Raw genomic sequence first — 23,415 nt, 5'->3', positions numbered from 1 at the left:
GGTACCATTGGATCTCTACCACCTTAAGCTCCTTGTTTCGGGAACTAGCTCAGTTTTGGGGGAATCAAACGAACAATCCCCTCAAAAGTACCGTCGCCGTGACGTCAAGGCGCGCTGTATGAGTTCGTGTATTTGGCAGGCTAGCGGGGCAGCTAGGCCGCCCCTTGTCACCTTTTCGGACTGTTTACTGCAACAGCTGTGGTGCCGGCAGATGTATGCCCTGCATGTCACGTCACGGCAGTCATGGCTGCTCGGGTTGAGTAACGGCGTTAAACAAATCAGCCAAACCATCGCCGCTTAATGTTTAGGGTACCCACCTACAGTGATTCGCCTTAGGTTTCTAGGGCTTCAGTTTATGGCTTCTTGGCCTGACAGTGCGCTGGAGAGGGGTTGATTTGAAAGCGCTTGCTTTCTGAGCAGTTACAGGCCGGGTACGGTGAGGAATGTTCCCAGTGATGGTTGCCCCGCCTGCCGCTGCGGGTCCTGTGATCAATCTTAACGGACAGTGAGTGACTCGGGAGTTTGGTATGGGGTCACTGCCTGACACAGAGCTCTTTCATTTTGTCTTTGTGAATGCAGTCGCATCGTCATTTTGAATATCTCCTTTCTTTGTCAGAGGGCCCCGACCAACGCAAGAGGCCCTTTGACATTCGGGGTGCTGAATATGCCCCAAGCCGACTGGGAAACCACTATCGGCACAGGATACCCTGTCAGACAGTGTGAACCCCTGACCGATACTGTTAGCGCCTAACCGATACAAAGGCCCCTTATTTGATCAGAGCCCCATCAATGATAGAGGGCTTCAGTGACAGCCGGGGCCCCGGCCCTGTCCCTGCTTGAGAAATGAGGCCCCCGGGCCCAGACCGGGACGGTACAGACTGTTCGGTGTCCGCGGCATCTGGCCGACATGGAGTGTGGAGTCAACTCAGGGGCCTTTATTGGCACAAGGGGCCCTCAGACGGCATTTGAGGGCCCAACCGTGCTGGCTGGGGTCCCTGAATATGACCTTTAGCCCTCCCTTTTTGCAACTCAGGCACCCCAATCGGGCCCCTGATTGTGGGTCCGAAGGTGCGACCTCCTTGGTATTTAGGTGGACTCGTACCCTCTGTACCCCCCCCTCCTGCCTGCGCCACCGGTTTGAACGTTTGGACTTCGCAAAGTAACGGCCCCTGCGTAGGCGCACCAGCTCCAGAGCACGGTGAGGTCGTGTGGTGTCAAATCCTGCTGACACCTGTGGTTGCAGTGAGTATGCTGATATATATTAGGCGGTATGTTAGGCTACACTTCCCTTGGCAACAGACTGCCTAAGCAGTTTCCAACCTCCTGACTGTCCATTGCGATCACGTAATTTGCTTACAACCTGCGTGGAATGTAAATGAATGGATCTCTTATGCCCGCTGCGGTACGCTATGCCATTGATGACTTACATCAAACTGGGCCCATTGCTTGAGAGCACGTCACATGCAAAGCAAAACAACACTGACTCACCTGTTCGAGCAAAAAGAGGCGAAGCGAGGATGGTAACAACTTGTTTAAGTGTCCCTCGTTCCTCGAGGAGTGGTATTTAAAACCACGACTGGAGCGACCCGCCCAGCTCATAACGTCAGGCTACTGAATCCAATTCAGATTCCCTTGGGAAAGGCCATCTACTCAGGCACCAGAAGATTGCTGCAGGGCAGGATCTATCAGGATTTGCATGATGCGCGAGTTTTGAAGAGTTTCACAACTTTGCATGTATCCAGCCGCATACAACTTGGAAATGACGCTAAGCTGACACCGAATTAAATGCCACCAAGCGTAACATTTCTGCGGTCACATTTTGCAAAGACCAATGAACGTGTTTTCATGCAGATCCGCAATTTGGGATGCATTCTGATCCTCAATTTAGGGCAAAACTCTAATCCTCTGTTTAGTGCCCAATTTGGGACGATTACAATTGAAGTGCATCGGCACTTTGCACCATGCGATGTTGCGATGACCATGTTCGTATGTAACTTCATCTGAATACGGTTCATGGGGTTAAGACAAATGGTACAATCACATGTTTATCATTATATCAGATGAGGACTCCTTTCAACGGACAAATTATTCTTCAATGTCTCATAATTGCAAAAATATGGTTAGATCAGCCAAAACGTTTGATAATGCCCAATTTGGTCACTCGTTGAAAAGAGTGCTTCACGTTTGTTTTTGGTTTTGAACTGAAAAAGCCATCTTGAAGGTCATTTGGTGCACTTCTCAGCCGTGCCATTCTTAATATCTAAACCACTCTAGTTTCTGCGCTACACGTTCGCGAAGATGTGCAAACTATTTTGGGGAGACTATTTCAAGTTCACCCAGGTATCCATGACGCCATAATCGTGCTTTTTAAATCCTGTCATCTTATTTTTTTTGGCCTTGTTCGCTGTATGGCGACCAAGGCCAAGAACAATATAAGTATGGAGTCGTTTATATAATAGGCGTTTTTATAATATAGCATTTTTATAATAGTCAATATAAATATGGCGATTTTAGCGCGATTTCCAGATATAACAGCCGTCAGCTTGCTGTCATTTAATATTATGTTAGGCATAACGATGCATTCACACAATGACGTATTGAGGGGCATATTAACTAGACAGTGAAATTATGCTGTCTAGGTAAAGTTTTTGTAGCTTTTAAAAGTATACTAATAATCATAAGGGAACTGATTTCATCAGTTAGGATGCATGCCGCAATATCTTAACTTTGGAACATTCCCCTTATCCTCGCCTTACGAGAGGGGTCTCAGAAGGCCCCCAAGATATCTTCCAAAATAACTCTTGGACGGCATCTAGCACAATGCTTCAATTTTCAGCAGCTGACTCCACATACTTTTTGCTTTATATTTTTCACATAGTTCACCGGGCTACACAGTTCGTGATCTATGACCCCTTCCTCGAGTTCATGTCGGTTACATGGTGCTCAAAAGTGACAAATTACACCGATTTCTCGCAAAATTAACTTCAAAGATGTTTTCTTTAACCATAGAAAACATCTTTGCCCCGAGCGTTTAACAAATTTTTTATTGCTTTTCCGAGGTTAGAAAATTCCCAGTAAAGGCAGGTCAAACTTTTGAATACATGACCGTATTTGACTCTTTTGAGGGCATACCATTCACACGCAATGCCACATATGCAATGATTTTGAAAAGCCTTTCTAGCCCTGTTTTCCTCATTGATTTAGATCTTTTAGTCCCTGCTATATCCGGACGGACCAAAGCAACAAAAGACATCACCACGGCTTTGCCCTGACATGGTATATCACGAGAACACCGGTCCGGTGCGGCTGTGTTCATTAAAGCCCATTTGACGGGCGCAACGCCGTTCTGCACATTGCTATAGCGTGTGTGGTTCTTGAGAAAATACAAGTGGCCCATAAAGTGTTAATTTGATCTCTTTGACCTGATATCACATAATTAAAGGGTCACATCCAACAATGAGGCGAGTGATTTTTTCCTGTAAATCAATTGGGGGTGAGCTGCTGTCTACAGGATAAGGGAGAGAAGTACAGGGCGTAAAATATATCAAATTAAGTATGTAAATATTATCTATGTGACATGCATCCGAAATATATTTTTTCAGGATGACATTTAGATAGCTCTCTATCCAGCTAAGGGAAGTTGGAACACACAATAAAAGAATGTTACCACCTGTAGAGCTCCAGATGTACGTAGTTTCAGGAGGTGGCGAAATTTAACGCGCAATGTGTACGTTATAAGGCTCATAAGTACACGTTTCAGATAAGCATTTGCACAAACTTGTGGCAAACTCACAAAACCCACAGAGCCTGCACATAGATAGACATTTGAACCAAAAGGACTTGAATCATGGACTAACAAATGCCAGTCAACCTTCTTCATGTACCACGCTCACTCCTTTCCGAAACCCGTTCTCTCACCTTTTCGACATCCTCAGCCCTGGCCTTCCAGCACCAACCTCGACTTGTAGTAGTCCAATAATGAGTAACACACCTCAGTTCGTGTGGTAGGCATTGCTCTGTCGAGATTTGTGTGGTTACTACTAATCATGAGGGAGCCATCAAATTTAGTGCAGGGCTTTCGTGGCATGTCTTAAATATGGCAGTGTCCCTTTAAGGCTGAGCATAAAAAAGACACTCGTATGTCTATTAGTTAACTACCGCGCAAGAAGCTGTGCTATCCATCAGCACACCGATAAGTGCCCGCTCATGTCTGTGGAGCCTCTGGTGCCTCTGGGGTCTGGCGGCATGCTTCGGCTGATGTTTCGGATGTGATTCGAGCATTCATATTTATGAAATGAATTTGCCTTCGGGTTTCACCGTCAGATGATGGCATTTTTGGCGGCCATGCATGTGCCTACGAGCGATGAAACGACCTACTATGCTAAGCGCCCATGTATAAAGCCTCCTTTCCTTTCTTCAAGATAGGCGAGCCAGTTATATATAATTGACCGCGTTCCATGGCGAAACAAGGTGTGATTTTAAGATCGGAACTTAATGCTATTTTGTGTCTGTTGGGTGATGTAAGCGCCAAATATGTACGCCACAAGCCCATTGGCAATGTTTCATATATTGCGCAGGTCGGATCGAGGTAAACAAAACGGGCGACCTATAGTAGCAATTTCCTAAGCCAATCCGTCATTTGGCGGATCGATAACTCACTTCGCAGAAAATTCCCGCAGTCATCTATCATGTCACACAAGTTTTGGATGCATCTACGCTTCCTCTTTATAGTGAGTAGATGAAATGAGCAGAAAAGGAATCACTCGTAGCATTCCTGAGGATGGCTCTTGTGAATGAAGAAAGGATGTAAAAACCTTTCTGAACAGGCAACAAACAAATGTTTATGGCTTATAAACAGTATGATGCACGCGTATGATGGTCGAACGTTTTTCCATCTTTAAATTCCCCATAACTATGACGGAAGCATATCGAATACGTTGACTTTCAGTTGGCCTTTAACGACACAGTTGGGCACCGAGAACAAGAGCCTGGAGCTGCTTATGGTGAATCTTTTACTGTCCAAGCACCACACAATACGTCCTTTACGAGATTCTTAAATTGTACGCACAGTAGGTACAAACGACTAAAAATGGACATCATGCGCCAGCACGCTTTCCATTTGTCAGTATCTGAGTAGGCCTCTAACGGAAAATTGTTGTGCCTGTCTAAAGCCTATGATGTATTTGACCATGACAACACACCCATGATCCTAAAGTTTGCCGCAACATGAAACGGAATAGTGATGTGCTAGCTTGCGGCTGTTCCCTCTCACGCAGAGCGGACTGCCTCTTCACAACACCAGCCTGGAACGGCCTCTGAACGACTGGTATTTGTTTCTCAGCACAAATTTCAACTCAGCATGTTTATGTTAGTTAATTCAACGAAAAGCCGCCAAAGTTCTGGCGCTGCAGCCAACGCTTTAGAAGCAGCCACCAAAAAACACTCTGAAGGGCCGAATATTTCCTCGGCCGCACGGAATGAGTTTAATGAAGCTCATTAGTGACCTGTCGGCATACGTCAGACAAGCGCGTCTGTGTGCAGCCGTGGACCACACGTCTGCTACGCAGTGGATGGATAAGTCCAGCAGTCCAGTCCAGTCCAGTGGATGGATAAGTCCTCGGCAAGTGAAAAAGATATACGTAAACTCATTGTACGATGCGTTGTGAATGGTTTATCAACACTACTTTGTCAGCGTAAAGCCAACTTGTTAACCCACTCCTGGCCGGGGAAATTAATTTACGGTTTTTACGGTTTTTCTAGCACAGGACAAAAAAAGAACGCTTGCAGCAACACGAAACCTGCAATTTCTGTTATTTTATTAACTTGGCATCCTTTGTGCTAATTTGCACTTTTAATCTACCGAGAGCAGTGACCTCAGTCAAGTGAAAGAGGTCAACCTCTAAAAAAAATTGACCACACATAGCTTTTTGTTGGTCATTTGCCGTGGTGGAAACTTGTTCTAGTAGAAGGGCATGATAGTACCTTCAGTAAACACATTTCATATTTTTTTGGAAAAGGCGAGGTCAGTCACCTGAAGTCAGGTCAATTTTTGCTAATCCGTAAATGATGCAAATCCGTACATATTTTGGCGTAGTTTTGGTGCCTGTAGATGAGGAAAATATTACTAGCTTACATGCACAGCCATCATATGACCACAGATCACATAACCTTGGCCCAGGTCATCACCTACTTCTATGGGCATCTTCTGCAAAGCACGTGCTGAGCTCAAAATGGACAGTTGTATTAGGCAACTTTGGACGCAGAATTCGAATGCTTCACTGAACACGTGTTGTGACATCACTTGAATGTAAACTGAGGTCTCAAGAGGTTACGTGAGGACATGCAAGGCCATATGAGGTCATACAATATCAATGATCTGTGGTGCCAGTGGCTGAGAGGCTAGATGAACAAGCGTAACGAGTGAAACTACCTTTATATCATGTTTGTGCAACTGACAACGTATAATTTCGGGTACCAATGTGTCTGTTCTCAGCTTGGTGCGAATCAGTTGTCAAGCGCCGAAGTGCTATGCATAACGTACAGTAGCAATGCAGCTATGCGATCTTGAGTACCTGTAGATGTACAATACACTATTTCCGACAACAGAAAGGTATTGTGCTGGTCACATAGAACCACTTCAAATTTTTCAGCTGGATGGCTCATAAATTCGGCCTATAATGCCCTCAGATGACGTCCGGGTCAGCCTAAAACGGCATGTTTGTGTCTGAAATACTTTGTCCACATCTTCACCTACAAAAGTAAGCTTAGTCAGAAGCACATTGTGAAACAGTATCGTTCTTGTAGGCTACTGGTAGATCAGTTTTGGTCGGCGACCTGATCTGACCTGACCCATGTGAAATGGAAAGGAATGGTCAGAGTGGTCTCCCTACAGTATAAACGCTTATGTCTGTGCCCTCAATATCCGTCCTGACGTCTTAACATAACTTTTTGCTGCACCTATCGAAGTGCATTCTTTACGACTCGCCGAGAACTTCAAAATGCTGTCTTTTATTGTCATACGGCACCTGGAAGTTGAAGATCCCAGGGGGAAAACCGACATCCTCGGTTGGGCGCGGGTAAACTCTTTGCCAGTGCAAAGCCACCAGTTGATTCAAACAATTCCAGAGGACCTGCGTTATCGTTTAGTGAGATGAGGTACATACAAGGGTGAAATTTCATCTGCATTTTAGTGAGAGTCCAATTTAAATTTCACCATTTTCCTTTTCATCTGTAATTGGAAACTGACTGGTACGATAGGAATTATGAAGTTCAGATACCTTTATTTCTTCCATCCACCATTGGCGTTAGACAAACCCTGTTCACAACACCAGGTATGCATTACGTGGCACGGTTGGCATATTTCGTTCCCATATGTTTAGGTTCAAAATTAATAAAAAAACAACGTCAAATGCATACTGCATTTCACTTAGTTCTCGTGTGTTTATACCCGGTTCGCATGGCAGCACAGAAGTCTTTCGCAGATTAGATCATTAGCTGGTCGTGACGGGGTGGGCTACGGTTGACATGTTGGAAAAATTGCATCTCTATTCCGTACAATGACCTGGTCTCCCTGAAATGATCTCACTTGGCCAAATATTGGTCACAAATGATACTTTGTTCATCATTTGATGCTTGGGTTTTGGTATTTGTGGCAGTTGTCAAATTATGAATGCAATCTATCTGATATTTCCATGTGCCGGACACCGTGACTTGCAGTCAGCTCAGCGGAAGATGCGTGGTTACAATTGTTGCGAACTGTTAATGTGAGGTATTTTAATGTATTTCTTGGAAAACCTCTCCTCCGTTTCGGACGTAATGTGGGTGACTTTTGTAACCTGATTTGGCTCAACCTTGCCAAAATGGCCCAACCCCTGAAAAGGTGTGACCAAAAACAATTTTGGGCGAGCACGTTTTCCTCTGTCGAATTCCTCCAGATAATCGGAGCTCATCATTTTAAGCATCAAACGAATACTACTGCTTTGATCTCAGATGAACTTTATACCACTTTAAATTAGCCAAGACTAGGGCCGTAAAGCAGAGAGTATCAATGCATATGATTGACAACTAGAGAGCACGCGTTGCAGGCGAGAGGGCTTGACAGTTTCCTACAGCCGGTCAATGATTGCATAACTTCGCCTCACTCTGGGTGTAGCCTGAAATTTACAGCTCATTGCACCCTCACAGAGAGCGCTCATAGATCATATCGCACACGGCAGCGAGTGACTTTCTCTCCTACAAGGTCATAATCCACCTGGCAGCGCACACGAACAGCCACCTCCTTTTTCAAGAGAGCGGAGAGACCTGAAAAGCACTCCGACACGCAGCCACGTGTGAAGACAGCACGAGCTGAGTGGAAGCTCGCCAATCGGCCCTCCTTGGAACTCTAAGTGACTTCCACGCGCACCGTCCTCCTCTCCTCTTGCACATGACGGGCCGATGATTGTCGGGCACTAGGTAGTGGATTGCCAGTCCTCCGAGACTTGGGGTCTGAAGGGAGGACGCCTCGCGACGTAACGCTGACAGGAGTGTTCTGCCAGGCGGTGACGATCCGGGCGGCGGCGGCGAGCGAGAGCGTGTCTGTCTCAGCGGTCCGGCGGCAGCCCAGCAGACGCGCAGCTGATCAGCGTGCGAGAGCGCGTGCCTGTCTGAGTGCCTCGGCCGCAGCGCAGCGTGCACGCAGCTGTTCAGCGTGCCAGAGCGCGTGCCTGTCTCAGCAGCCCGGCCGCGGCGCAGTGGACACGCAGCTGTTCAGCGTACGAGAGCGCGTGCCTGTCTCAGCATGCCGGCCGCGGCGCAGCGGACACGCAGCTGTTCAGCGTACGAGAGCGCGTGCCTGTCTCAGCGGCTCGGCCGCAGCGTAGCGTACACGCAGCTGTTCAGCGTGCCAGAGCGCGTGCCCGTCTCAGCAGCCCGGCCGCGGCGCAGCGGACACGCAGCTGTTCAGTGTGCGTTGTCAAAGCCCAGCCATTAGGCCGACAGCGTGTCTAGTCCGGCCGCGTGGTGAGTACAGTCCGCTGTGTACCTTGGCTGCTAAAACGGTGTGTTTACGGCCTGAGGTCGGAAGGCCCTCAGTGTGGGAGCAGGCGGCGATTTTCAAACTGAACGGGAAGCATAGACTGTCATGAACGATGACGATCGACGGCCCTGAGCCTGAAGGATGTTTATGATCTGTTGGTGAGCTATAAACACCGCACAGGCCGCTTCAAAAATATTTATGCATAATGTATATCAACGCGACGTAAGGTGTCGTCACGGGCTTTTGTAAACTTGTTAAAAAAGAGCGTTTGCATGTTAACGTTCGTCACGGTGCGATAATATTCATCCTAAGTGTCACTAATTTGGATCCGCTTTTGCCACCGCCAAATGACACCTGAATAAGTTGACAAATGTGTTGCGGAATCTGTAGCACGGGGCGTCCCGCTCGCTGGAAAATTGAATGTCACACCAAATTAAGTTCCCTGTTCACAACACTGATGTGCACTGGAATGTTTTAAGTGTAAGAAAGGAAATAGCACAGGGCGTTGGGTTCATTCCTCTCGCCCAAACACCCACCTCGGACGGGTTCCGTATGTATAACGCCAGCGGGCAGTTAGAGAGAGAGAAAGAGAGAGAGAGAGGAGAGAAGAGAGAGAGAGAGAGAGAGAGAGAAGAGATGCGGAAGAGCAGATTAGAGAGCAGCGACTCTCTCTCTCGCTCTGCTATCAGCTCGCTCTCTCCTCTCTCTCCTCTCTCTCTCTCTCTCTCTCTCTTCTCTCTCTCTCTCTCTCTCTCTCTCGCTCTCTCCTCTCTCTCTCTCTCTCTCTGTCTCTCTCTCTCTCTCTCTCTCTCTCTCTCTCTCTCTCTCTCTCTCTCTCTCTCTCTCCTCTCTCTCGCCTCTCATCTCTCTCTATCTCTTCTCTCTCTCTCATCTATCTCTCTCTCCTCTCTCCTCCTCCCCTCTACCTCCCTCTTTTTTGTTTCCCTCGCCCTTATAACTTGCACAAAGTTCTGGCATGAGAAATCCGACTCCTGTCGCGCATTGGCTGGCAGACTGAAAGAGTACTGATGAGGTCTTTTGATGAGCTTGAACACCAATTTTTAAAGATTGACATGCTAGGGCAACATTGTGAAACTCAAAATTACTGGGCGTGTCCAGGAAACGATAAAAGAGAAAATGAAAAAGCAATCAGTAAACAGTCATTTATTATGTGAAAGCGGAAAAATGGAAGGTGTGTGGCTATGGCGCTAGAAAGGAAGGTCAGAAAGAAGGTCGGATGGGAGGTTGTCAGAAAGAAGCCCAAAATGCACTGAATACTGACGCGCTGAAGGCAGCCCATAGGCACTGCCTGAGGAGTAAAAAGCGAAGGCCAAATGGGAAGTAAATGTAAACTGTCGGCCACAATACTGATATCTGTCCTAAATGAATGAGGTAGCGAATTATATCGCGTGTGTGGACATGCATCATGTACGTATCTTGTCTTCCAAAGGGAGGGAATTTCGACCCGTGGTTCGAACGGCCAAGGAAGCGGCCGCCTGCCGCCGATGGTCTTCCGTTGGGCGCCACGGTCTCTGTGCACTGCAGTACCCTTTCTACTCCTCTTCTGTCGTTCCTGGACTCGCTTTCGCCATGTAGTTTAATTTTTGGATAATTCGTAGCACACAGAGGGGACAATGGACCGTAGCATATCGTTTTTGTTTCATGTCTCAAGTGATATGCCCCTTTACTCTTATCCCTTGAGGCGCCTCTGTGCATTTCACTCCTGCTTCGGACGTGCATATTTTTCTCCATTAACCATCTATAGCGCGACAGTCCTGATCTAGGTTGGAAACTATGACACTCCACCCATTTTACTTCGTCTAAACACACCTTTGGCACCGTGGATGTCAATGGATTGTGAAAATATAGGAAAATACAAAGCTTTGAATCAACATACATGAGAAGTGTTCCTTACATGTCTGCACTGACGATCCGCAATTATTTCCACACTGTGTGAAAATTTCTGATTTTCTGAACCCTGAGACCACCTCTGCCATACTTTTTTCACCCATGGTGCGACATTACACCGAAAACGACAGTAACTCCTATAAACGCAAGGCAGTGCGTATAATCCCCTGCATGCGTAAAACCCCTCGCGGACATCACCTCGGCATTATCACCCAATTTCCTTGGAGGTCATCCGAAAGTGGACTCTGGAACCACCCCGTGCATGTCATGTACTTCACTTTTCAGCATAATGCGTGCAAGCAGTGTTTAGGGAAGGTCAGAAAATTGTAATAGGCTGCTTCAAAACCTTTCGCAGAAACCAGAAAAACGAGGGTGTTAATTGGCCCACTTTACTAAAAGGGTAAACAAACCTCTAATACCCAGAGCAACACTTATGAAGCTTTGGAATAGGCACATAACAAAAAAGAGTGTTCTTACGGCTCACGATAATACCACAAGATTTGTAACGGTCGTCGGTCACGGTCATGGACGGCTCAGGCCAGTACAACAATTTACATGAATTCTCTACTTTTCCAGTTCGCATCGTGTATATGTCGTTGGTTTGGAAATGTGTCATCCATACCGCCTGTCACAAATAAGCTTGGCAAACGTTGTTTGATTTTTATTGAGTGACCTCATATGACCTTTGACTGTGATCCGGTGTGGTTTCGTGTGGCGCAACTCACCCTGACTGACGACTGTCGAATCAGTGGACGAATCACGACAAAAATTTAACCAAGCAGCTGAATTGTCAGGGGTTCCAGTTGGTAGTCACAGCAATCCAAAGCTGGACGGGAACGGTGATTTACTTTTTATGGACGGGAACGGTGTAGTTTGTCTAAAATAGCTTAAGACTTGTACTTTCGGACACGTGGCTGTGCGACTTTGAGGACACAAATCTGGGTACAAATCTGCATGAGTATGTATTGCTGCATGGGATGTATTCTCGCCCATATACTGCTTACGAGCAGATGAAAGCTTGAACTTTTGTACTCTACAATCGTTGGAAGTCAGCTGCTCGCAGTTTTGTCGCATCACGTCCATACATGCCGGGGCCGTGCAAGGAAAGCTAACAGAATTGCCCGGAAAGTGTTTGGTATAAGCACCTGACACGATGTGGCCTAAGACTTTTCTGGAAAACGGCAAGGCGTCGAGAGTAAGTCAACTTTAGCTTAGCAGCGGACGGAGGTGTATGAATCATTGGAGATTATCGCGCAGTGCGGGGATAACGCACACAAATTGTACAGCGCCTTCGAGCATCATTTGGGACGCAAAGATCAGAAGAGAGATCATTATATCAGGACCGGATGCTACTGAGGGTGGTGCTGTCAGAGCATGTGCGCTGGCCATATTTGACTGAGAGCTTTAGTCTGACATCAGAAACCACTCTCTGGATCGAATGTCTTTTGACCCGGCCATGATGGCTACGGCATGGCTCATGGAGGCATATGGCATTCCTTTGAATTAAAACAAAATGTTTTACGTCTGAGCAGCTTCTTGAATTTCATTTGGATTTAGAACACATATTCACTCCAACTATTTTGAGATAGGGACATCTGCTCATTAGCCTCGCCTCCACCTGGTGGAGCCACAGTTGGTTGCGTCATCACCTATCTATATGCGAAGGAAGTGCCGCGTATTGAAGCTCCTTTTGCTGACACTAACTCATAGCCAAGCTAGACGCGGGAACTCTGTGTTGTGGTGTTAAGCTAACGCCTTCAGTCGAAAACAACCAGCCCATATTTCTTGACAGTATCGCCTTCGGCACCAAGCCATCCATCGAGTAGCATCCGGCAGTATGACACGGATTTACGCGTTATAAATGATCGTCATAACTGCGCAATTTACGGTCATCATATCCATCTCAAGTCCCAGCATTCTCCAGTGAGTCATGCATCCTCTCCGCTGCACAGCTTAAGTGCTGCGCTTTACCCCTGACGTCCTGCCGTTCTCAAATCGTATTGGGTTGAATCGGTCCCGGTCTTAGCCATGACAAATGCATCCTGAGCCGAGCGCTTTAGCTTGGCCCCAAAATGCGTGCTGAGTTGCGAAATGACACGGGATAGCTTGCCAATCATGGTCGGCTATAACAGAAGCTTAGTACGCACGTAAGTGATATATAACGTCACATCTATTCAGGCAGCCATATTTGGGTCACGTGACCATACACATGTCATTTATTGGAGAGGTTTTGAATTGCCCGCACCAATATAGAATGCAATCTTCGCAAACCTTGAAATCATTGATTAATCATAGCAAGGGTCGAATGATTGCGCGTGTCTATTACGGACCGCGTGTCAGTATGTGGTCGTGAAGTTTACGATACCATTTGGTACGAAAACGTGTGTCTTAACATGCTACAAGCTTTTTAGTCGTCTATATGCGCTTCATATGCGCAACTTACGCATGTTAGCTGCAAGTGCAAATACCACTTTAGTAGCTTAAAAAACATCTTGAAATGCTTAGCGCCAAAAGGTCTAGCTTTTAGCGACGGATGAGTTTTTATATTTCAAGACATGGTGTAAAAAGTCTGACGAAGCTAATGTAACAAGGCATATCTTGGAGGAAGAGAAAATACCCAAGTGTCACTAACACCTTGTAACAAAACTTCAGCGGATGGCTGTTTCGAACCAAGCCAGGATGCTAGTCGTACCTGTGTGGGATAGCAGTTTGTTAAAAGAAATATGACACTCACTTATCGCCAGAACGAACGGTCCCGCGGCCTTCACGGATGCCAAACCAGGGGGCAACATCAGCTGCGCTCTTATTCCCGATAATTTCTTTTACGTAAAGCTGGAAGTGCTGTTAGTTAAACACATGACAGCCCGGCGGTATGGGCGCCAGCACCGCTGTCCCGAAGTGGGACCAGTAATTTTGATAGGGCGGGCACTGTTCAGGAGGGTGTCAATTTCAGTGAAGGAGCTCCAACCAGACAATACAAAAGCTCCGATTTTATACAATTGCTAGGAAGACCACAACTATTCACATGGCCAATCTCTTTGCAACAAAGCAGTTACAACGCCACACAACGCAATCTGTGCCTCACGTGACCTACGTGTATTGGGATCTCGCTTGGTCGGCTCTGGGAAACTGTCATGTTTCAACACTTCAATTAATTTTACTACGGCGCCTGGCATCAGCAGGTAAGCCACATGTTAGGTTTAGGAAAGCCAATGATAGTCTAAGTTGTTCAGCTTTTACAGAAGGTTCATGACCTTAGCAAAAACAATAAAAGTGAGTGGTTATGTTGGTTTCAGTTGCGAGCGATAACCTTACGAAGGAATTTGGTTAATACCTAATATGAGGCAAAAAGTCTGACTGGGTTCAGGTAGCAAAGCATATTTTGGAGAGCATTATATGACATCACATACATCATGTTACATACTAATATCTAATTTGATGAAATGAATTACTGCACTATTCATCATTTGATGAAATAAGATTACCTTACGCTGTTTTCAGGCAAAGCCACTGGCAGTGTCAGCTACTGGCTCAAGGTGTCAATTTTATTCAAGACGCATGGTACTGCGGTGGCGGGGCAGGGTCTCTATCACCAGACTGTCAGGGTGCGGGACTAGGGGTGGTGCACGGGAAAAAACCGCTGTGTGAGCAAAGTTCGCGACGGTGCTGAAGTGCGGAATACATCCTGGAGTTACGTTCTTCCACGTATTCGATTTATGTCTTCATATCAGGCACAGCAAGTTTGCTCATTGCACACGGGCGCCTTCGCAATGTTGTGTGGTCTTACAGCCTGTGTCTTTTGTCTTGCGTGTCTCGAAGCTTGAATATACTGAGGGTAGCTTATATGCTTTTTTAAATACCATGGGCGTCACTTGAAAAACATGACGATCACTCAAGGTCTTCATGGCGCGCTTGGGTGCCTTTTTATTCTTCAGGACGTTTTGATCGCCCTGGTGACGTGTTCTGACATTAGGGATGTACTTTTGGTACCTTGGGGCATTTCTACAGAATGTGAGGGATCATGTTATGTCAAGGGTGTTATTCTAGCCCCAAAAGGCCATTTTCAAACCCTTGGAGAAGTCATCCGGGGCTTTGCCGGATGTTTTAACTTATATCTTGATCGGACCCCAGGGGCGGCAACCGAGCCCCCAAGACCACCCGGCAAAAGTTTCAGACGTTTACTTATTCTTGGCGCGTCCTTTTAGCCATCAAGACACATGTGGTGACCTCAGGGACACTCTTGAGACTTTACGGGTTGATCCTCCGCGATTTGGACGCCCTTCTCCCCCTGAAGCGTTACCTCCCCCCGGACATGTTTCGACACGTCAGTGACGGCCTTTACGCTGTCGGAGTGCCCCTCCAGGTTATCTGTCACGTAACTCCTTAAGGAATCCTTTAGCCCACGGAGCGTATTCGTAGACCAGCGGGGACGTGCCTTTGAGTCTCCAGGGGTACCTTCCATGGTTTGCGACGTCCTTGCATCATTTTGGGTGTCCTTCTAGACATCGGGACCTATTCCGAACATATTTGTAAGCTTACATGCATATCGTCTTGGTTTGTCGGGAAAGCTCATCAAGATTTAGGGCCCTCTTTCATTTTTTATAACGTCTTTGATCTGTTCCTGGGACATATTTTGCGCGTCCTCGACGGTCTGCAGCCCCAAAAGTGTTAACTCGGAGCTGCAATGTAATGACGATACGTTTTCATGGCATTTAGTACACTAATGGTGCTGATAGATGGTCTACATACATCGAGTAGTTGAGCGATGATTCAAGACCATTGCAAGTGGGGAGGCAACCAAGTTGAAGTTCACATATGATCATGTCCCATCACGTTCGCTCAAGCACGTTTTTTCTACATAGAGGCTTTCGAGGCATCATATGGTGATGCGAGAGCATTATGTCCGTTGCAAGTGCAGTCATTCAAGGTCAAGGCCAGGAAACGATCAAACAGGTAGCAGGCGATATCTCAACCAAACTTGATTGCTTGCTATGCGCGGAAACAGTCTCTGCCCAGCGCCAGCTATCTCAATGCCGCTCTAAATCGAGGTCGACGTATTGTGAGTGACCATACATGACTCTTTTAACCCCTTTGACACTACGATCAATTTGAATTGTAAAAGAACCCTGTTTTACACATGTTAAAAAACTGTGTAAATCGGACGAAAAAATCCACATTGCCCTTGATTGGTCCAGCATGTTGAGTCACTCACACCAACGCAGAAGATCCTTCATGCTGATGTGCTTTCACATCAGCATCATCCTTCGTACTCTCGTATCTTTTGCGCTACCGGATGAAATATACTGAATAAAAGCCGCAAACAACTAAATGACAACCTTCTTAATTTTCTAAAATGTAATCCAAACTTTTTGAATGAATCAATTTGGGGGGATCAGAGCTAAGCTCAGCATTGCTTGTTGTATGCAACCCTTCTATCTGACTGCGCAATTTCATGCCAACGGCAGAATTTGGTGGCGAAAGTTTACCATGCCACAATGGTCGGCACGGTCTGTTCCGCCCTCTGACGTCACCTGACCTATAGCGCAGCCGCTGCCACAGGCCGCATGCCAGGTCTGTCAAGGGCAAATAATGAGGACCCAAAGCGACTAGAACCCACCCTGCCACGGGTGTGTGGATCGAAAGGCAGACGCTCTAACCGACTGGGCTATGGGCTCTAACCGACCGAGCTACGGGACATGCATGTTAACTACAACCTAACACGTGCGCCAGCATGGCCCGACCGAATCTGGTCCACGGGCCCATCAGTCCATCAACACCAGCACGGTCACCAGGGCCACAGACGGCAGCGGGGGTCCCTGTCTCTGGCACACTGACGCGCGTCCCCCCTGCACACTAGCAGCGCAGGACAGCAGCGGCCCTCAGCCGCGCCGCAGCCCGGCCCCAGCCCTTGCTGGCCGCGCTCACGTCGTCACGCCACGTCCCCGTCGGCCGTCACGCACACGGTTCGCTCGGCGCGCCGGTTCGATTCGTCCTGCATCGCGATCCAGCGGGGGTCGCCCCCTACCGCAACAAATGCCGCTCCGTTGAAGCATGTGCGTGTCTAATGCGCCAACGAAGCTCGATTAACATGTCTCGCATGGGTTAGCGCTGCTCGGCTAACTGCTGTCAGTGACTAGTTTGATCAACGTCCACATGTTCGATTCATGTCGGTCGGATTAATTGATGAAGCCATTCCAGTAAGGAGAAGCCTACTGGCTAAACCGGGCGACTTAACTGCCGCATTCACAACAACATTGCTGTCACTTCAACATAGGAAGCATGCCCACGACCAGCGTTTTTTAAAAATTCTGATGCAGCTTAAATCCTGCTGAAACGCCCACCCTCCTAAAAATTATCCACACAGAGCATTGCAAAACACAAAATAACGTGTAAAACATTTGCGGTTTACCTCCTCACATTAGAAGTGGCTCAAATGGCGAATGGCATAGTCATAATCCAAATTGAGTGAATTCTGGGGAAGAACTTACTGATGAGATAGATGCACGAAAGACTTTGCACGATGCACTTTTATCCTTGCTAAAAAAATTAAATCGTTGGTCCACCCTCATCACTTTTAGCCACAGAAACATTCCCTGGACTTGGCCGTGTTTGTGCTCGTGCTCTGTGAACACGAAGGATTGTGCGCAATATCATGAAAAGAAAACATCACAAGATCTGTCATGAACACGAGATGCAGCATTTATTGACGTACCGAAACACGCATTAAAAGGTCGAAGCGCAGAGCATACAAAACACCACGCTAGCGAGCCGAGCGCGTCAGCATACGGCGTGGGCACGCGGCAGTTTATGGCACGGCCATGCGACGCTGTCACCATACACCCAGCACTGCGTCTGTCGGCCACAGTCTCAGCGCGACCTTCGCACAGTCCCAAGACGCCGTCGCCCCCGCTCAAGGTCAACGACGTGTCTCCCGCGCCACTGGCGCCCGCTGCGGCGACCGATACGGCGGGGAACGGTGCCCCGGCACGGGCATCGCCACGCAGCTCAGTCATCGGAGAACGCCAGGCTGGTGAGCGCCTTCGAGTGGCCCTTGTAGGTACGCATCACCGCACCCGTCTCGACGTTCCAGAGGCGCGCGTGCTCGTCCGACGAGGCTGTAACGCGGCAGCCGTCAGCAGACCACTCATCGGACAATGGTGATGACGGGGCACAAGTCCAGCTACGGAGATGTGACGCGAGCCCTCCCTCAGACACGGGCTGCCGGCGACACCACGCTTGTGACACACGGAGGGCAGGTCCAGCTAGGGAGATGTGATGCGAGCCCTCCGTCGACACGGGCTGCCAGGGACATCACGCTGGGGCACACGGGGGGGGGGGGGGGGGGAGGGAGGAGGGGAAGGGAGGGGTAGGTCCAGCTACGGAGGTACGGTACAAGCCCTCCCTCAGACAAGGGTTGCTGACGACACCACGCTGGGGGCGCACGGGGAGCAGGTCCAGTCACGGAGGTGTGGTAAGACCACTTCCTCGACATGGGCTGCCAGCGACACCACACTGGAGACACACCGGGGGGGGGGGGGGGGGGGGGGGGGGCAGGTCCAGCTACGGAGGTGTGGTATGAGCCCTCTCTCCAGACACGGGTTACCGGCGACACCACGCAGGGGACACACGGGGGACAGGTCCGACTTCGGAGCTGCGTTACAAGCTCTTTTCCAGACACGGGCTGCACAAGGGCACTCGCATAAGGCCTCCACCAGGCGTGAACCGAGCGCGCGCGCACAGAACCGGGTCCGCGGTTTGTTGCAGCAATGTGAGCGGATTACCAGCCCTCCTGACTTGCAGCGGAGACAGCCCCCCGATCAGCCAACGAAACCCATTTTCACGACATGGGTGCTAATCCATCGGCGAACATCTGGTCAAGAAAACAGCTAATAACGTGACCCAATTTGTGACACAGCAGCATGGCTCCAGGCAAGCCGCACTATTTCACGAGCAGGCCAAAGGCCAATCTAACCGCATGCTTAGCTTTCGGATACTGGATGGAGTTATAACCACAAAATGATTTAAACCAGGGTATATCATCATCAATAATTTCACGTTTTGAACCGCGGTACTCCAGCATGGCTGGCGTGAACCCCAAATTCTTATATAATTTACCAAACCGGTCACCAACAATGTTCGCGAAATCTTGAAAACGGGTAGGCGTGCTGCGACGGAGGCGGATAAATACAAGAATAAGGCACGTTTAGGAGCACAACGCGCCAATTTTCACCATAGCTGAAACAGCCTTCTAACATTGTTTGACGTGCTTGAACAAAGTACGAAAGCAGTTTTACAAGATGGTCATTATAAACGTTGGGAGCGAATACCTTTGCCAAATGCACACCTTCACCCGGAAGGCGTGACAACGTATTTCACTGTGGCATTTCAGCACACAAATTATAATAGGAAGCAAACCACACGAGCAACTTAAGCGATGTCATGCAAGAGCTGCCACAGCAAAAAAAGGCTCTTAGAATCTCACGCAAGTTGTTCAGTGCATTAGCGGGGAAAATTATTCAGATATATATGCGTATATATATATATATATATATATATATATATATATATATATATACATATCATGACAGCAGTATCCGCCTTACGCCGTGGAGAAAAACCAGGAGAATAGAGATATAGTCGGCTCGATATCTTGGCAACATGCCTTTGTCGAAACGATAACAGAAGTGGCGTCATCTGTCAATGCACTTCAATCAAGCACTTCTATTATTTTGATAAAGGCATGTTGCCGAAAATCAACCCAACTTTATCTCCTTTCTCCTGGTTTTTCTCCGAGGAATAAGGCTAATACTACTGTCTTATCTACAGTTAGAATCTTGGCCAATTCAAATAAGCTACGTATACTGATTAAGTCAACAGATCTCGCACAGCTAGCATTGCATAACATTTGACACAGCTGGCATTTAAACTCGCGACTTAATTGATGGTGGTAGCGTTTTCAGGTTTTAAATCATCCCAGTCTGGTCCCAAGCGTTCTATTTCCCCGCGGATCGCAGCATGGTAGGTGCGACATGTGCTGTCCTTTGCAGCAGCCGAGAAAACAACGACCGATTACATCACTTTGATACGATATATATCTGACAATTACAAAACACGGCGTTGAGACGTTACTGCAAATAGCCGACTTCACGCGAAAAGGCATCCAAAGGCAACGACATTGAAAACAGAATAATAAATAACCAAACCCATGCCAACGGTTACGCAGATTATTTTACTTCGACTCTATAATTAAGATCATCGAGCAGATGCCCGACATCATGTTAAAGGTGAGAATCTTAATACGGTTGCTCAACAAGATCAGAGATTTCAGGCAAAGCATAGGAATAAAGACTGACTTATCCCACAAACAATAATATGGTTAGTAAAGTGAACCCAGCACAAACGTGAATAACTAGGTTATTCAGATTAATTAGCAGGTTTTGTGACCACATTTCCTCAGCCTCCGAATTTCATCTGCAGGCGAAAAGTAATTTAGCCTGACAGCAGCAAAATGAGCCAGTTAATTTGCGAAAAATTCTTCAACATGAGCCTGATCTTCACCTTTATCATACCAAAAGGCCTGGATATTTCATAACCTATTTGTTACGAGCCGCAAATAGTACGACGGTCTCATTGTTCACAAATAGTAACATCGGGCTTCTAATACCACGGAAATATCGCTCACGAATTCTTTGCTAAAAAGCAAGAGGAGCCGGATCCCACACCATACTGTCAAAGGCATAAGCTGTTTGCTGGGTATTCAGCACTTCTAAAGCCATCACGATCATACATTCCTCCAACATTCACAGCTCAGTTTAATTCTAACGCATCATTCAGCCACCGTCACTTACAGAGCGACAAATACCCTGGAGGGTACTACAACGAAAACATTATTAATGTCTCGAAAAGGCCATCTGAAAGCGCGCGAGCCTCTGCATCCACCTCCGTACAAAACGGCGCCCGTTAATAAGTGGATCCGACCATGCGACACCGGGCCGCGCACGGCGACGACGCCCTGGGGAGCGGCGCATCTCGCAGCCGTCGACGCGGTGCGGACGGAAACTTAACCGTCAGCAGCCGAGCCGAGGACGACCGGGCCAAGCCGACGAGGCCCCGGGGAGGCGGCCCGGGCGACGCGCCGTCCGCACGACTCACGCGTAACCGCACCACTCATCCGCCACCGCCCAACTGATCCGTCACCGCTCCACTCATCCGTCACCGCATAAATTATCCGTCACCGCACCACTCACCCATCACCGTACCGCACCACCCATCTGTCACCGCACCACTCATCCGTCACCGCACCACTGACCGTCACCGCACCACCCACCCATCACCGCTTCACTCATCCGTCACCGCACAAATCATTCGTCACCGCACCACCCACTCGTCACCGCACCACTCATCCGTCACCGCAACACTCACCCGTCATCGCTCCGCTCATTCGTCACCCCACCACTCACTGTCACCGCATCACTCCCCCATCATCACTCCACTCATTCGTCACCGCACCACTCACCCATCACCGCACCACTCATCCATCACCGCACCACTCATCCATCACCGCACAAATTATCCGTCACCGCATCACTCATTCGTCACCACATCACCCGTCCATCCCTGCTCCACTCATCCGTCACCGCATAAATCATCCGTCACCGCATCACTCACCCGTCACTGCATCACTCATCCGTCACCGCACCACTCACCCGTCACCGCATCACGTACCCATCACCACTCACCCACTCGTCACCGCACCACTCACCCGTCACTGCACAACTCACCTGTCACCAGGTACTTGGCGTCCGAGGAGAAGGCGCAGTCCCACACCCAGCGCTGCGTCTCGTCCTTGTTCTGCCAGTCGAGCGTCTGCACCAGCGAGAAGTCGCGCGTCGACCAGATGCGCGCCGTGTGGTCGGCAGACGTGGTGCACAGCAGCCTGTCGCGTTAGGAGCGTGACGTCACCAGCCCGGGTCAGCAGCACGCGGCGGCGGCACCGTGGCGTCGGCACCGCGGCATCAGTACCACAGCCAGGGTAGCTCGACTTCAGCCCCGCGCCACGTCAGCATCACGCCACAGCGTCCACGCAGTGGAGCACCAACATACTCTGCCGCACCACACGGCGTCAGCACCACACTATGCCGCATCAGCGCCATATCACGGCGCTGGAACCACAGCGCCGGCATCGCACCCAGCCAGCAACGCCACACCACAACAGCGCTGGCATCACAACGTGGTTTCAGCACACACTGGAAGTCAGAGCGTCAGCAGCAGCACCCCAGTGTCACCGTCCTTGTCGTCCTCATAAGTAGTGACACAGGGTCAAAGGTGCTGTCATAATTGAGGCAGAAGAGGGGGGTGGGGGGGGGGGGGGGTGGGGGTTAGGGCGTATCGATTGCCAATGATTATGCAGCGCCCATTACCATTGTATTATGCAGCAGAGCCGTGACTTAAAAAGGGCTTGCTTGCATCCTAAAAATAAGCAACCGAAATACTGAGTCAAGCATGTCGTAGCCGTGAAAACAACACAGCTAAACCTACAGTAGGGAGAAACTGAAAAATAGTTTCGAGTTTCGACAGCGTCAGATTCATCACTCAAGTTGTCGGCCGGTGTTGAAGTTGGAGGGTTCCGTCTAAAAAAAACCGCACCCACGTTCAAACTAGGCCAGGACAGGCCATCAACACGTGATGCGCAGTAAGCGGGCGCCGCATCGGAGGCAGCGTGGGCTTTTGTTAGCAAATGGCAGAGGACGGTGAGTTGCACAAGTTTGCCCTGTACGTAGGCGGTAAAAAGCAGCCTCGTCTCTTCTTTCTTGGCAGGAAGGTGACTACCACGGCCAGATGCGAGGTTTGGCGACCTTCAGCTTGTTGCTGTACGAATCGCAGCGGAATTGTCAAAGCTTCTGCATAAAAGATAAAAAGACTGGGTACATGTCCTCGGCATGCAGTGGTGTGACGGTATGCGCGCACGTTTCGCTGCGGTGCCGGCGAGACCATTAACGGTGACCACTAAGTGGCTCTGGATCCAACGTAATACCACAGTTTTTCCCCGCCCCATCCAGCGAGGCAAGACCCGAAAGCACATTTTAACAAGCGTAGCATATCCGTGAAAGGCAGCATCTGTTTGGAACCATCTGTGTAAGTTGTATATCCGTGAAAGGAAGCTATGTGTTTCGGAGCTTTACGTTTAAATTCGGTCGATAGTGCATTTTGTTTTCGCGTTTGTTGACGATACATTACTATCGCCGACGTGAGCTCCCCAGGAAGGGATTGGCATCGGGCTAGGCCTGATAACAATTAAGTTCACGCCATCTTCATCCAGAAACTCCCGAATTTGAGAGCAAAAAAGAGAAGTTTGTCGTGAACGTTGCTCTTGAAAAAGGTTTGGCATGCTACGTGAAAACATCGCTTGGCACGACGGATGGTCTGAGAGCTGTGACATCTTGCACGCAAAGCGCAATCTCAGGATTTGTCTGCGTATTGCCATTGGGAGT

At 48.6% G+C, this 23,415-nt stretch overlaps 1 protein-coding gene across 3 annotated transcripts in view; it reads right to left on the bottom strand.

Annotated features, from left to right (window-relative positions):
• Nucleotides 1-17,600: 17,600 nt before the first annotated feature.
• Nucleotides 17,601-23,415, bottom strand: part of LOC119111787 (target of rapamycin complex subunit lst8) — a 96,326-nt gene continuing 90,511 nt past the window's right edge. For all 3 annotated transcript variants that reach the window (XM_037235610.1, XM_037235609.1, XM_037235611.1), the window contains exons 7-8: nt 21,706-21,860; nt 17,601-18,039 (exon numbers count right to left, since the gene is read on the bottom strand). In XM_037235610.1, the coding sequence (XP_037091505.1) occupies nt 17,930-18,039; nt 21,706-21,860 (265 nt within the window). In that variant the 3' untranslated portion in view covers nt 17,601-17,929. The remainder of the gene's footprint in view (nt 18,040-21,705; nt 21,861-23,415) is intronic.

Source organism: Pollicipes pollicipes, unplaced genomic scaffold (genome assembly GCF_011947565.3).
Source record: "Pollicipes pollicipes isolate AB1234 unplaced genomic scaffold, Ppol_2.1 Scaffold_7261;HRSCAF=8764_pilon_pilon_pilon, whole genome shotgun sequence".
NCBI classification, from domain to species: Eukaryota; Metazoa; Arthropoda; class Thecostraca; order Pollicipedomorpha; family Pollicipedidae; genus Pollicipes; species Pollicipes pollicipes.
This window is presented reverse-complemented; position numbering and strand designations above follow the sequence as displayed.